The sequence below is a fragment of the Haliotis cracherodii genome, unplaced genomic scaffold, assembly GCF_022045235.1.
Source record: "Haliotis cracherodii isolate W230 unplaced genomic scaffold, xgHalCrac1.p SCAF_10, whole genome shotgun sequence".
Classification (NCBI taxonomy): Eukaryota; Metazoa; Mollusca; class Gastropoda; order Lepetellida; family Haliotidae; genus Haliotis; species Haliotis cracherodii.
Genome location: NW_027266265.1, coordinates 44,136,229 through 44,153,048, shown reverse-complemented (window position 1 = coordinate 44,153,048; position 16,820 = coordinate 44,136,229). Strand labels below are relative to the sequence as shown.

The window sequence follows — 16,820 nt, the reverse complement described above, 5'->3', positions numbered from 1 at the left end:
TATGGCAAGCGTGGGTTGCCTAAGACTTATTCTAACCCACATCTTAACGGGTCTTATATTAAGTGTATATTAAGTGTAATTTGAACCACAACATTATTTATAGTAAGTTTTACATTGTAATGTGATATACTTTCGAAAATAAAACCAATCGCTCATATACTGCACAATCAATTGTCCCAATCAAATATCACAGTCAATTATCACAATCAATTTTGTTTCCAGCTCTTCTGACATTTATCAACTGTACGAATGTGAAATGGGCCACCCGGACACAGGACATCTTCACAGCTACGAAGGTGTTAGCCCTAATCATCATCATCATCACTGGAGTGGCCAAGCTGGGCATGGGTAAGTCATAATCGGAGTTCATCATCACCCTATGACAGGGGGCGTTCCAGGTTGTCACCTGTCTGTTTGTTGTTTAACGCCACACTCAGCAATACTCCAGCTTTATGAAGGCGGTCTGTAAATAATCGAGTGTGAGCTCATCACCACCCCATGACAGGGGGCATTCCAGGTTGTCACATGTCTGATTGTTGGTTAACGCCACACTCAGCAATACTCCAGCTTTATGAAGGCGGTCTGTAAATAATCGAGTGTGAGCTCATCATCACCCCATGACGGGGCGTTCCAGGTTGTCACCTGTCTGTTTGTTGTTTAACACCACACTCAGCAATACTCCAGCTTTATGAAGGCGGTCTGTAAATAATCGAGTGTTAGCTCATCATCACCCCATGACAGGGGGCGTTCCAGGTTGTCACTTGTCTGTTTGTTGTTTAACGCCACACTCAGCAATACTCCAGCTTTATGAAGGCGGCCTGTAAATTATTGAGTGTGAGCTCATCATCACCCTATGACAGGGGGCGTTCCAGGTTGTCACTTGTCTGTTGGTTGTTTAACGCCACACTCAGCAATATTTCAGCCATATGAAGGCGGTCTGTAAATAATCGAGTTTGTTGGGGTACACTGACACGTGATCAACCGAGTTGCGAAGTCTGACCACCCAATCCATCCCAAGAGCATAGGTTGCTGGTAACCAAGTCTTACCCAGAATTCCCGTGGGGTACTCGTATGTCAATAATTGGGTGGGACTGATTGTTTTTAACTTAAAATGTACAGATCATGATGAGACCTAGTTTTAGGTTGGAGGTCCAGCTTATCTTGTTTGTTGTTTAACGCTGCACTCAGCAATATTACAGCTATATGTCTGGACCAGACAATCCAGTGATTGACATCATGAGCATTTATCCATGCAATTGGGATACAATGACATGCATCAACCAAGTCAGCGAGCCTGACCACCCGACTGTTAGTCGCCTCTTACGACAAGCATAGTCGCTTATCTACCGTACATAACATTTTGATACAGATTTGAAGGACCATGTTAATGCCTTGACTTACCTATGAGATCGGCTTATCTGTGGTCATATACGGTAGTTATTTTACACTAGTATGGGATGAATAGCCTTGCTTCAAGGCTGTTCTGAATGATAAGTCCATTGGTGTATAGTAATGCTATCCTTATATAATTGGCAAGTCTAGATAAGATAAACAGGCAGTACATCTTAAGATGCCAGTTTCTTACAGGGACAACTTGTTCTTATTGTTTATATAATCAAGAAATGATGATTTAGACTAATAGTTTAGGGACTTTTGCAAGTCTATGGAATGAACTGGAGACTAGTTGGATATGACAAATGGCGTCTACCACCTATGCTTTTCTTATGAGGTGACTCGTCTGATCTGAATTGGTATAGGTCCTCGGAACCTGCTTGTCGTAAAAGACGATGTTCCTGTCGAGATTCAGGCTTACAACCAACAGGTTCCCAGTACATGACGAGCAATCATTGATCATGTTTATGCATGTATTGGTTTGTTTTGACATAATCTAACGATACGATACTCAATTCTTGTCACAAAGTTGCACAACTAAATTGTAACAGCCTGACTCGGCTGTGTTTGTTGACTCTGCCCTAGAGGCATGGTTATACAGCCATTAGAGTAGTGGTTATCTCATTGGCTGTTATTCTAGCCTTCGGGTTCATCGGTCAAATCAGTCAGAAAACAATTATTCCTGACAAGTCAAACCTGAATTTATTCTCACTATTCAATCAGATGTAACAAGCTGTGAATTTTCTTGTTGCCAGTGTATACATTCATGTAAACATTTTACAATTGGTTTCGGTACAGAGAAATTATCAAAGGTTTTTATTATGTTTGGAGTAAAATAGCAGTTAAAGGCAGTGCAACACAATGCAGCACCTGCTACAGTGAGAGGTGTTTCTTTTATGATCATTTTGTTACGTGCACCCAGCCTTTGAAATTTTGCGCTGGTCTGCTTGCCTACTTCAGAGCTAAAGATAAGCAGCGTATTTGTGTAAAATACCCCTAAAAAATATTCAAAACCCAATTACTTTAAATTAACTTGCTTGCAGAAACTCATGCATTAAATGAATAAAAAAACAGCTCGTGTAAATACCCAATAAAGCTTTTTCAGCATGCATACAAAGGAGCTAATTACCAAAACACAGTTACGAGCTAATTTACTTTCCGAGTCAAGCCTATATATTTCGAACAGTTATATACATCTAAAACATTTCATTTTTTAAAAATCTTAAACTGTTCTCTAATTTGGGGAAAACCCCAAAAGAGTGATGAATAGATGAGTGAAAAAAAATTGGTAACGCCAATGAAAAATGTAATAACCAAATTAAAATAGATACCTTAGAGTAAAAACTCAAATGCTCAAAAAGTTATCTGGAGCTCTGCTACTAAATTGTGCTGAGTGCAAGTTATAAGGTAAAAATGTGGTCCTCATTGATAAGCAGCATTTGAGGGCTATAAATTGAACCAGTTCTCAAGGCTTCAAGTTTGTAACAAGTTGTAACTGAATAAAACTGATAGAACTTTTACGATGATACGATACATGATACGTTTTTTTCTGTATCGATACAAGATGATACACTTGCTGAAATAAATTACTTACTATTTGTTTAATGTCCCTGGCATTTTGGTCAGTCAGATATTGCAAAATGTGTTTACAGCCAGCTTTTCCTTTTGAACCTGAAATATTTGCGATTTGATGGAAATATGTGTATCATGACCTATGTATCATGATACGTATCGTATCATGACCTTGCTGTATCATTTCATTCCTATTTTCTAAGGCTGGCAACCAATATTTTCTCTTTCTGGAGTATATAGAGTGGCGCCCTGGATTGAAAGTATATGAATAGGGGCACAGTTGGCACAGGTGTCTAAGAGTTGTGTCCCTTATGAGTGCCAGGAACCTACGGTCGTGAATTCCAATCTCAGATTCATCCTGATTAAGTTTCTTGGTCTGGCGACCATTACCATGCAGGTTAGCTTTAGGAGAGTGGTTCACGTGTGAGACTTGAGTCACTTGAGGTTTTCTTCCACAGTCAAGCTGTGATAGAACTGAAATATTGTTCAAAGCGATGCTGAAGCAAACTCACTCACTCAAAAGTTGAAAATGCCCTGATTGTATAGTATGACTCTATATTACCTTTGGCTCTGAAATTGATTTGAAAAGAACCCATTTGTCCCTTGACCCAACCTAGGGCGTATGCACACTAATTATTTATAATCCAAAACAGGAAGTGATGTAAAGCACATGTTCCACATGTATCGTACCACAAAGTAGCCACACTCAATAAGAGTTGCCCGCCCTTGAGTTGCTAATGACAGGTACTTTGTTTACCGAACTTGGTAAAGAAAATTAACATCAATCAATCCTAACTGATGTCTCATAAAAGTTCAAAAGAACAAGAAACATTTTGCGTATGACATATTTAATAGGTTTGTAAGCATGCGCCATTATGATCCATTATAAATTAACTACCACGATAATATAGGGTACCATGCTATTGCCTATATTCATCTTAGTGTCATTAGTCTGTGTTAAAGTATGGGATAATGGTCTTGGTGCTAAGGTTGCTTTGTGTAATGGCCCCGATTGCATTCGGCTGTGGTTGGACAAGCACTCTGCAAAATTGACAAATCAGTCAGACATAGGGTCGATCAATCCTTGGTAATAAGCTTGGAATTGAAGTGAACCTTTCCATTAAAAGTCTGATAACATTTTGTAATTATTTTAAAAAAAAAATGTTCTCAATAAATAAGCTGAAAGCAATAAGGATGTTAGCAGGTGTTCTACATGTGGATGGTAGATTGAATATTTCCATGTATTGCATGAACTTATTATACCTTCAATTGATCAATACATGCTAAATATTCACCTTTATGGTTATTTTTTTCAACCTTTTCAATAGTTAAATGTTTTCTTTTTTAGTCCAGATAATTGTTTGTTGTTTAACGCCGCACTCAGCAATATTTCTGTTATATGAAAGCAGCCTGGGAATATTTGAGTCTGGACCAGACAATTCAGTGATTAACATCATGAGCAATGATCAACGCAGTTGGGATAAGATGACATGCATCAACCAAGGCACTAAGCCTGAACACTCAGTCCGTTTAGTCTTCAGTATGACAAGCATGGATTGCTGAGGACCCCTAGTCATGATATTGGAAGGTGAAATCTGGATGAGCAGTCACCCTCATTTCTCTTGATCCAAAAGTATTCAAATCGATTTGAACCCTGTATCCGAATCTGACTTATTCTGAAACAGTTCTTTGCTTCTTCGAGATATTTTCAACAGACGGTGATTTACGCTGATTGTTATATGCAGGCTGGTGATGACTTATTCTGAAACAGTTCTTTGCTTCTTCGAGATATTTTCAACAGACGGTGATTTACGCTGATTGTTATATGCAGGCTGGTGATACACACAGCCATTGTGGACACATCTAGTAATTGTGAAGCAGTATTGGGGCCATGTAGCTGTTGCTTGTATTATGATAGGCTTTTGTAGTATTGAAAGCTCGATATGCAGTCCTTCGAGTACAGCTTGGGTCACACACAGTTCATCCTTTGAAATCAAGCAGACTAGTTGTGTTGTGAAAGTAAAACAGGGGACGGGATTAACAAACAAAATATCTTTCGTCCCACAGAAGTTTATTCTTGTTTTTATTCCCTCAGAAGTATTTATGCTTTGCTAGTTTCTTTACTCCAACAACAGAACAACTAGCCACCATATAATGCACTTGCTTCACGTGCATGTGCATGTCTCGAGGACATTGCCCAACATGAAAGTGTTGTGAATACATTATTGATCAGGTGCAGATAAAATGTTAGAGTGGTTAAGTTCATTTAAGTGCGTTAGATGGGGATAATTTACTAGCTTTTCGGCATTATAGAATCAGTTTTTTAGGAACCCATCATTTTCCCGAGGCAAGACTGTCCACTTGCCTATATCAAAGCCTAGCTTCCATCCCTCCCATTTCACATTTTCGCACATATCCGTTCTCCAATCAGAGAATGTTTTTTCAAGATCAGTATCCGAAAACATGGTTACTGCTATAGCCACAGACATCTGTTGAATTTGCACTAAAATTATTGCCCAAATTATGTGAACACAATTTTTTTCAAAGTGGTTCAAAGTTTTTCATCAACTCGTCAAAGTACTTATATATATATATATATGACCACGGCATCAATTAAGTCACCTCTTATAACAAGCAGAGGTTGTTGAGAATCAATAATGTTACCCTGAATCCATATAGGGAGACGAGCGTAGGTTGTTGGTAACAATGATGTTACCCTGAATCCCCATAGGGAGACGAGCGTAGGTTGTTGGTAACAATGATGTTACCCTGAATCCCCACAGGGAGACAAGTATAGGTTGTTGGGAACCATGATGTTTCTCCGAAATCCCCACAGGGAGACCGGCAGAGGTTGTTGGAACAATGATGTTACCCCGAATCCCCACAGGGAGACGAGCATAGGTTGTTGGAAACCAATAATGTTACCATGGATACTCCCCAAAGGTCCCATCTTCATCTCCAGCATGCTGCTTGTCTCATTCCACATTTTATCATTTCAGGGTCAACTGAGAGTTTTCAAGAGCCATTTTCGGGCTCCACAACGGATCCCAGCCGTTTCGCCTTGGCGTTCTACTCAGGGTTATTTTCCTACTCAGGATGGTGAGTAAATGTCACCAAGGGTCAACGCAGGGCCACAAACATACGCCTGATTTATGGCGGAAATTACAACAATTGACTCCTGCATTCCACACCCCATATAGGTCACATAGTCAGTTGTCGTACCTTGACTCCTGTTTGCTTGTACAAGTGTGAGAATAATATGTCAAGCCCTGTAGGAGAAAATACACTGGAAGGGGGAGACATTTGAGGAAGGCAGGGATGGAATAATCTTTAAGGACGTTCTCAGGGAACTTTGAACCTGGCATCTGAAAGGGGGAGCAAACTTGTGAATAATCTGTCCTTATTGTCAGGCCACTTTTGGTTTTGGGTCAGATCCTATCTTGGATATTTTAGTGATTTGCCTGAGCATGCTAAAGCGCTCATGCACAATTTTTTTATCACGTATGCAAAATTACACCATACAATTTGGCAACCATTCTGTATACTGAAGTTGATGCTGTTCTGTATACAGCAATACAGAACTGTTGACAATTTGGTTGGTGTTGGCAAATCAACAAATGTATTAGTTAGGTTATCTTCTGGCGTTGGTGTAAACGTTCATGTAACAACATATACATACGGTGCAAATTTACATTTACATTTGCACCTGCTCCAGACATGATTCAAATTTGCTCCTGGTGTAAATATACACCCGAGTAAACGCGTTCCCAAGAAAAGTATGCTCACGTATGTATATTTTACACAGGTATGCAAATATACACACATATGTATGGAGGTGCATGTGAAGGGGGTGTTATACACACGTACGTATAGTTACACGTGCAAAATTACTTACGTGAGTAAATGTTGTGCATGTTTTGTTTGTTTGTTTAACGTCACACCTGGCAATATTCCAGCTATATGACGGTGGTTTGTAAATAATCAAGAACATCGATCCACGCAATTGGGATAGGATAACATGCATTATTAACCAAGTCAGCAAGCCTGATCACCAGATCCCTTTAATTGCCTCTTATGACAAGCATAGCCCCCTTTTACGGCAAGCATGGGTTGCTGAAGACCTATTCTACCCCGGATCTTCACGAGTCTGTTGTGCATGTAAATGAGCTATAAGTTCCAGGTTGGGTCTACAGCAAATCAGAGATGTATCTAGGATCCAAGCTCGGTGCCCTTTGTAGGACAATTGGGAGAAGATCTTGATATTGTTCAAAATGGGATTTTTAAAATAAATTCTGTATTGGGACATTTTTAACGGAAATTGGGAATTTTTACTGGTATTTGCTGCAGACTTGGGGCCAAATATCAACCTCCGAGCAGGTCCAGATAAATACCTTCAAATGTTTTTACAACATACGAGGGGCGTTCAGTGTTTTGCAACTTCAATACGAGACCAAGTCGCAGAATATCTTTTGCACTTTTATTTTTCAATATAATCTCTATTCACCTCAATACACTTATTCCATTTGTCCTTCAAGCTTTTAATACCACTTTTATAGAAATTGGCAGATTGGCCCTTGAACCACGCCTCTGTGGCAGCCTTTATGTCCTCGTCATCTTGGAAGCGTATTCATGATATTGAAAGTTTGATTTAATAAATGAAGTTACAGTAATAATAACTGATGTTTGTGTTTAGCAAGATGACTTTAATTTAACTGGTAACAGGAACAAATAAGAGTTACTTGTCTTTGCCTTGGATGTAATTTTTAAATTCCTCTTACTTTAAGAAAATATTTAAAAGACAGGCGTGCCATGGTTAACATCGTGCATTTACACAAGATTAGTGTTTGAGATAAATATATATTTTTTAGTTAACATTGAGCAAATTAAAAACTGCTGTTGATCTTTCATTGGTTGGGCGAGTTCACTGTTGATGGCAGTTTATATGAATTGTCCCAAACTTGCTAACTTATTTTCTAAGTCATTTTGGGGGCACGGGTGGCCCAGTCGTCCAAGGCACCGCGATTTGCTGTGCAGAGTTGCTTCCCTTGGGCACGCCAGAAACCTATGATTGAGGGTTTCGAATCCCGGTTCACCCCGATGTTTCTAGGTTTGTCAGCACCATACCCGTGCCCGTGGATTTCACCGAAGTGGTAAACGTCTGAGACCTGCATCACTTCGGGCTTCCCTCCCACATAAAGATGACACGGCGTGATATAACTGGAATACTGTTAAAAGCGGCATTAAACCCAACTCACTCACTCACTTACTCTAAATTATTTTGTTAAAGATTTGTGTTGACATGAATGGGAATTATCTAAAAGCGTGGATGGACTTTCGGAAACGTTAAGGGACCAGTCAGTTAAGTTTTACAGAAATGTTTTGTAAGGATACCATATTCCGGGCGAGATCTAAGCATAAAGACCTACCTAACAAGACGTCATTACAATTATATTTGTAATAGATAATGATGGTTACTTTTAAGGAGGGTAGGGTACACCAGGGGACATTGTACCCATCTGGCATATTGATGCCAGGTGATAGAATGCTTTAACTGCCAGCCAGCCCATCACCATATGTTAGAGTGAGTGATTGAAGGTGTATAGTTATATAATCTGTCCGTGTAATACAGAAATTCGGCTTCCTGATGGACAGCTTTGCAGTTATCTTTCTAGGAGTTCAAACTTAGTGTGCTTGGCAGGCATGATCCATGTTCTGATGGCCAGGTCAAGGTGTCCCCCTTGTAATCAATGCCATGTGTGAAATTAGAACATTGTTTCTGTGTAATAGGGGTTATCATAAACTCCTACCCCCCGAAGTGCCGGGTTACAATTGGTCTTCTGCAACCCATGCTTGTCCCCCGTGAAGATTTGGGTTACAATTGGTCTTCTGCAACCCATGCTTGTCCCCCGTGAAGATTTGGGTTAGAATTGGTCTTCTGCAACTCATGCTTGTCTCCCCCCATGAAGACCCGGGTTAGAATTGGTCTTCAGCAACCCATGCTTGTCCCCCGTGAAGATTTGGGTTAGAATTGGTCTTCTGCAACCCATGCTTGTTTCTCCCCATGAAGACCGGGGCTAGAATAGAGGTCTCCAGCAACCCATGCTTGTCCCCCTTGAAGATTTGGGTTAGAATTGGTCTTCAGCAACCCATGCTTGTTTCTCCCCATGAAAACCCGGTTTAGAATAGGTCTTCAGCAACCCATGCTTGTCCCCTGTGAAGATTTGGGTTAGAATTGGTCTTCAGCAACCCATGCTTGTTTCTCCCCATGAAGACCCGTGTTAGAATAGGTCTTCAGCAACCCATGCTTGTCCCCTGTGAAGATTTGGGTTAGAATTGGTCTTCAGCAACCCATGCTTGTTTCTCCCCATGAAGACCCGGTTTAGAATAGGTCTTCAACAACCCATGCTTGTCCCCCGTGAGGATTTGAGTTAGAATTGGTCTTTAGCAACCCATGCTTGTTTCTCCCCATGAAGACCCGGGTTAGAATAGGTCTTCAGCAACCCATGCTTGTCCCCTGTGAAGATTTGAGTTAGAATTGGTCTTCAGCAACCCATGCTTGTCTCTCCCAATGAAGACCCGGTTAGAATAGGTCTTCAGCAACCCATGCTTGTCCCCCGTGAAGATTTGAGTTAGAATTGGTCTTTAACAACCCATGCTTGTCTCTTCCAATGAAGACCCGGGTTAGAATTGGTCTTTAGCAACCCATGCTTGTCTCTCCCAATGAAGATCCGGGTTAGAATAGGTCTTCAGCAACCCATGCTTGTTTCTCCCCATGAAGACCCGGGTTAGAATAGGTCTTCAGCAACCCATGCTTGTCTCCCCCATGAAGACCCTGGGTAGAATTGGTCTTCAGCAACCCATGCTTGTTTCTCCCCATGAAGACCCGGGTTAGAACAGGTCTTCAGCAACCCATGCTTGTCTCACCCCATGAAGACCCGCGTTAGAATAGGTCTTCAGCAACCCATGCTTGTCTCTCCCCATGAAGACCCGGTTTAGAATAGGTCTTCAGCAACCCATGCTTGTCTCTCCCCATGAAGACCCGGGTTAGAATCGGTCTTCAGCAACCCATGCTTGTCTCTCCCCATGAAGACCCGGTTTAGAATAGGTCTTCAGCAACCCATGCTTGTCTCCCTGCATGAAGACCTGGGTTAGAATAGGTCTTCAGCAACCCATGCTTGTCTCCCCCCATGAAGACCCGGGTTAGAATAGGTCTTCAGCAACCCATGCTTGTCTCTCCCCATGAAGACCCGGGTTAGAATAGGTCTTCAGCAACCCATGCTTGTCGTAAGAGGCGACTATCCGAATCGGGTGGTCAGACTCACTGACTTGGTTGATATACGTCAAATCGCAATTGTGTAGATAGATGCTCATGCTATCAATCAGTGGATTGTCTGGTCAAGGTTTGTTTAAATGCAGACAGACATCATATAGCTGGAATATTGCTGAGTGTGTTTTTAAACAACAAACAAAACAAACATTAACTCCTAAATGTATCTGTACATACAGTGATCGCTCGCTATTGCGCTCTTCGATAAAGCGCTACTTCGGTTACTACGCGCGGTAACGCATGGCTCCCAAAATTTATGTACACTTTTAATACTGAGAGTTTTACACAGACATGATAGGATTGTTGTTCATTGTTCATTTGCACATAACACTTCTCATTGCAAAATCAACCGTTTATCGCTGAATGGAGTTCTAATAATCTGTTTGAAAACATCCGTGGCAAGTCCCGGAAATACGATTGTTCTACTAGTTATCTGTTCACATCATACATCCTTTGATCTTAGAAGCGCATGCGTGCAAAAAAGTGAATTTACATATTATTAATTAGTGGGCTCCAATTGAGGCAACACTGTAAACTCACATGTAGTTGCTGTCACAACACGACGGTAATTCCTTTTGATTTGGATCAAGTAACCGTATCAAACCAATTAATCTGGTTTGACATACTTTACTGTATATAAAGTGAATTTATCAAATGGGCATTCTAATTTCAACATCCAAGAAGCAGCAGTGCATTACAAATTATTTCAAATGAGTTAACTAATTGAATAAATTCAATCGATCTGACAAAACAGTGTATTGACAATTTACAATGTTAAACCATCCATTTTTTTATCTTATCTGTTGAATGTTGTTGTTCGTTGTATGAATGTGTTCTAATGCTATATAAATGTATATATTTCTGTATGAATGTGTATCTAATTCTTCATAAATGTATATATTTCTGTGTGAATGTGTATCTATATTTGTATGAATGTGCATGAATGCGCACATGTAATAAATTCTAAAGTACTCATGGAAATGAAAAAAACTGTTTTGCTGGATTTAATAATCGCCACAAAGCTTTACGTAGATGTAAATACGAAATAACAAAACAACTGAAAAAGTACTTATCTGGATTTGCTAGTTTTTATCTCAGTGCTCAATACAAAATGTACTTTACAGGAGGTAATTTGTATGCACTTTCAACATTCAAAAATAAAACTAAGTCCAAATTGACATGGCAGAAACAGGCTACAGGCATTTTGGAAATTAGCCTGGAAAAAAAGTTGTCAAAACAACAATAAAAATAACAGCTATGTTTATGTACATAATAATAATGACATGTAAGTTGTTGTTTGAGAAGGGAATATGTTACTTTTACGTTCTGATATTTTGATGATGATTCACTATCCCACAATGCCACTCACAAATCACTAACCACTGACAATTCACATGCACGTGGGTTTCAAGCACCTGTTTTCACCTGTCGTCAAGGTGTCATAGGTCATGGACATTCACCTTGATCCACTAACACCTGGTTATGCTCAGTTTCACAATAGTCTGTTTTGTTCATATTTTTACACACTTTTACGTGTAAAAAGACATAAAAATCTTTGATATGCTGTATTTGTGCCAAGGCCCAATTAGTACTAATTGAGTTCTTTGAATATTTATATATTTTGTATATTAACTGCATTTATTTAAAATCTGAGATCGAAAAAACATTTTTTTTTCATTTCCGTGAGTACTTTAGTGCTTGTCAAAACTCTCGTTTTCCGTATTTTAAGCAACATGACCAATCAATGCCACTGAAACACTCTGTACTTGAATTGTGATTGGCTCTTCACTCATAGCGTGTGTTACTACCTTTATCGATCGATATTTTCATGGAAGTACTGTGACAGTAAGGGCTTGTAAATAATAACAAACGTCGAAAACACAATGGATATTATATTTATTTTTACTCTATGAACCGTAAACAACTCGTATCATTTCAATGTGCGAGACAAGGCGAAGATCGTGAGATTGGCCGAGCACGCTCCCCTACGACTCCGCCTTGGTTAAACGGCTCATCGTCTATAACGCCCACCAATTATTTGGACCCCCATTGGTAGCGTTGTAGCGAGGGACCACTGTATTTGGACCCCCATTGGTAGCGTTGTAGCGAGGGACCACTGTATTTGGACCCCATTGGTAGCGTTGTAGCGATGGACCACTGTAATACATTCGAGTCAGTAGACTGAGAACCCATGAAGACCCTGGGTAGAATAGGTCTTCAGCAACCCATGTTGGGGAATGGCAGGCCTAGTCGTCTAAGGTGCCGTGATTCGCTGTGCAGATTTGCGTCCCTTGGGCATGCCAGAAACCTATGATTGTGGGTTCGAATCTTGGTTGGCCCAGATTATGTTTCTAGTTTTGTCAGCACCATACCCATGCTCATGGATTTCAGAGTAGTGGTAAATGTCTGACACCTGCATCACGACAGGCTTTCCTCCCACATTAAGCTGACATGCTGCGATATAACTGTAATACTGTTAAAAGCGGCATTAAACCCCACTCATTCACTAACTCAGCAACCCATGCTTGCTGTAAAAGGTGACTATGCTTGTCATAAGAGGCGACTAACGGGATCGGATGGTCAGGCTTGCTGATTTAGTTGATGGATGTCATCGTATCCCAATTGCGTAGATTGATGCTCATGATGTCAATCCCTTGATTGTCTACAATGTCTAGTCCAGATTCGATTATTTACTGACTGTCGTCATATAGCTTGAATATTGCTGAGTGTGGCATTAAACAACATCCAACAAACAAACAATGGACTGAGAAAGTGGGTTTTAAAAGACTTCACTGCAAGTTCCTATGACAGCTGTCCGCCTCCGTGGTCTAGTGGTAGAGCTTCGGCCCGGAGAGTGGAAGGCCGCGTCATACCAAAAGACGTTAAAAGATGGTACTTGTTGTTACCCATTCTGGCGCTCGGCATTAAGGGGCTAAAACAAGGACTGGTCGGCTCGGAGTCAGTACACTGTGTTTGAGTGGGGTATTCATGTTTAACTGCGGCATGGTATCTCAGTGTGCTAGCACTATAAATCGGCATTAGTCTGGACTAGTACAAGCAGACAGACACACACGTGCATGCACGTCGCTATATTAATGCAATAACCTTGGACGCGACGTTAAACCCAATTTCACCTCACCTCCTAGGACAGCTAATTGACCCATACTATCGCCCTTTTTGAAGTGACAAAAGTAAAAAGCTGTTCACTGTTTCACTGAATGTTGAAAGCAGTTGACCCAATTTGTCGACAAATGACTTGTCAGACTACAATACAGTCGGTTTAATCAAGGCCAGCAGGTGGTTGGCGATACAGATGCATTTTACTCGTCCCCCCGTTTAAGGCATTGTTATGTTATTTTTCAGTACTATTGTCACGTACTGGGCAAACCACTAATGAATACACCAATACAATATGCCTAATGTATTCAGTCATTCAACAGGCGACACATGTTTTAAGACAGATGTGCTTTTATTAGGCTTAGGGTATTTGTATCCACTTTTATCCAATTGCAATAAAGGCATTAATCTTCAAAACCGGAAGTGAGTGAGTTTATATAACGCCACTTTGAGAAGTATGTCAGATGTATCATGTGTCAGTGTTCCTGTTTGCTAGTAATTACCAGTTTTGGTTTAGGCCTGGACCGGTAATTCTCAGACTGCCAGTCCCTGTGGACTGGCAAATAAGGTATCTTGTAAATCTTCGTTGTTGAACAAAACATCGTCGATATTCAAAAAAGTATATTTTTCAAACAAAGTCAGCTTGTCTGTTTTCATCAGGGTTTCCTGTTGTGTATGACGTGTAGATCTAATTAAGTTACTTCAGAAATGAGGCCACTGAATTTGTCAGCCATGAAAGTACACTGCATTTAAGTTGATGTTGAAAGAATTAAAACCAGGTAATTTTCATACGAGTTTCATTTGTTCAAAGTTGGCACTGACAAAAATTGGGTGGGACTGGTAATTTTTATAGTTGCCAGTCCACTAGGACTGGCAGTTTCAAAAGCCATGGAAAAACTGTGTGTCAGCTTGACATGGTTGGAAAGCCTGCCTCAATGGACTAAGACGTTTATCACTTTGGTAAAACCCTCCAGCACGGGCATAGTACTAATAGAACCTAGAAACATAATCAGGCCAAATCTGGAATTCAAACCCACAATCGTGGCACCTTTTATCCCGTCTGGAGCAGGTGCAAAAGTAAATGTAAATTTGCACTGTGTGTATATGTTGCAATGTGAATGTTTATGTATACGTAAGAGAATGATTGAATTAATATCTAACACCAAACAAATTGTCAACAGTTGCCACCTTATATGCGTTTAAACAGAGTTGAGCGGATGGTGTTTTATTTTGGTTTCAAGGAGTAAAAACTCTGTGTACAAATTAAATGAAACACATGTTGCTTGAACATTTTCTATGAAGTAACTCTCTTCTCATTCATCTTCGATTGGAAAACGTGTTTTGTGTTGAAAGTCGTGAAAAGATTGACGAATATGTGTGCCTTACCCAATTTACATACTTTATTTACACACCAAAGATGCTTTTCATGTGAACGCGTAGTAAATTTACATATATACACATATGTATAGTAACACATGTGTAAAATTAATTACTTACGTTAGAAAATGTTGTGCGTGTGAACGGGGTATATGAAGAAGAAGAAAATGACTCGGCAAAAATTGTTTTTAATGCCTGTCACTGATTGAGGTAAAAAATAGGCGAAATTGGTTATTCACAAAATTTTATCACAGCTTCTTGAGAGGCATTTAAGAGTTAAGTAAGGATAATATATATGGATAAACAACTTGTTTATTACAATTAGGAGTGATGTTTCGGTGTAGGTTCTAACACTTGCTTGACAACAGTGCTAGGAGCGACATGTCGGCGTAGGCTCCAACACCGTTGTCACAACCTACACTGAAATGTTGCTCCTAATTGTAATAAGGAAGTTTTCAATCCATATATCTTGTTCTAACTTTTATCACAGCTCTCCGTAACAAACAAATAACCCAATAAATTATCTTTTGGTATTGTTTCGTGGGTAGGCGAGTAATTTGAGATTGCCAGAACCAAATGAATGGATTCAGGAATTAGTCTAGGTCTACCTGGAGCTACAGAGGATGTTGTACCTGTTTGACATGATTGTCACTGGTTCACATGATTCATTGATTGTTTCCGTGTTTATTTTCAGGAGTTATTTGAACTTCGTCACTGAAGAACTCAAAGATCCATACAGGTAAGCAATTATTTCATAGTAAATAATAATATTGGGTATTCCAGAAACAAGTGCATGCTTGAAGCGCAAACACCATTATTACCCTGGTCTTGGATCAGTGTGCACTCAATTTTCATTCTCAGCTCCCTGGGGAGAATACAAATCAAGCTGTCTATGACGTGCCTGAAAGTTAACTGTTACATTACCACCCCAACTAACTTGGAACCTATTCACTGCTGGGTGAATGTGAGACATGTTTTCAAAAAAGAATCTTACTGACGGAGACACAAAACCTGTGTTTTAGTGCGGGGCAGAGCCAAAGCATGTCCAATATATCCAATATATTTATTTTGTGGCATTTCATCACAGACACAGAGGTCTAGTCCTTCACTATTTTCTGAAAAAAAAGTAAATCTAGAAACGCATACAAAAGCAAGTCTAGTCAGCTCTATCTAGCTCTCTATTCCACATATTAAATCAGCATAGGTAATGTTTGTTGCGTATTTGATATGCTTGGATTTTATTTTACTGCATATTTCTGATGCGTATTTTACGCAGATACGCAGCTTATCTGGAGCTCTGGACGGTACTAATCTTTACATCTCCATCCATGTTAGGGGCCAGGGTTGAGAGTGGAAGCGTCGTACCTATTCATATGTCATGCACTATTTTCTCTGAAACCACTGGACGAGGCTGCAACTAGGCTTGCATATACCTGGTATTGATTTCAGATTGGTTCACCATATGTGCTGAAACTGTATACAGATGTTTGTCATCTTTACAGGAGAAGTTATAAATGTTCTCTGTGGAGACATTTAAAAACCAATTAATGGCTATTAACATGATTAAGGGTGTGCAGTATTATCGGTATATCGGTAAATTGAGGTTCGTTCTTTCCACTATACGTATCACAATAATATGTTTTAATGCCGAGTATATGGGGTGATTTCAAATAGTGATTTTATCATGTGTTTAATGTTATAAACTTGACAGATACATGTACCTTCACAATGTTGTCGTAATTCAAAAATGCAAATCCGCATTCTGGAGTTCTTCTGAGGCAGTGGTATATGACCAAGTCATCACTGTCCCGGAGCGTATTTATTGAATGAATAAACATTATGCTCTCGAGCATCTTGTTTTGTTCCATTAATGAACTTCAATTTCTGCACATTGATATTTCAAATTGCTGCTGAATTCAAAATTTGGAATAATACAATATTTTGTGATTGCAATACGTCCTTGTGCTTTGTAAAATATGGGGATACACTTTAAACATCAAATACCCATCCCTACACGGCTGTTAATCGGACATCT

General features: G+C 39.8%; 1 protein-coding gene across 1 annotated transcript in view; it reads left to right on the top strand.

Annotated features, from left to right (window-relative positions):
• Positions 1 to 16,820, top strand: part of LOC139451064 (Y+L amino acid transporter 2-like) — a 51,214-nt gene that overhangs the window by 9,437 nt on the left and 24,957 nt on the right. The window contains exons 2-4 of the mRNA XM_071232866.1: positions 223 to 348; positions 5,964 to 6,063; positions 15,480 to 15,524. Coding sequence (XP_071088967.1) covers positions 223 to 348; positions 5,964 to 6,063; positions 15,480 to 15,524 — 271 coding nt within the window. The remainder of the gene's footprint in view (positions 1 to 222; positions 349 to 5,963; positions 6,064 to 15,479; positions 15,525 to 16,820) is intronic.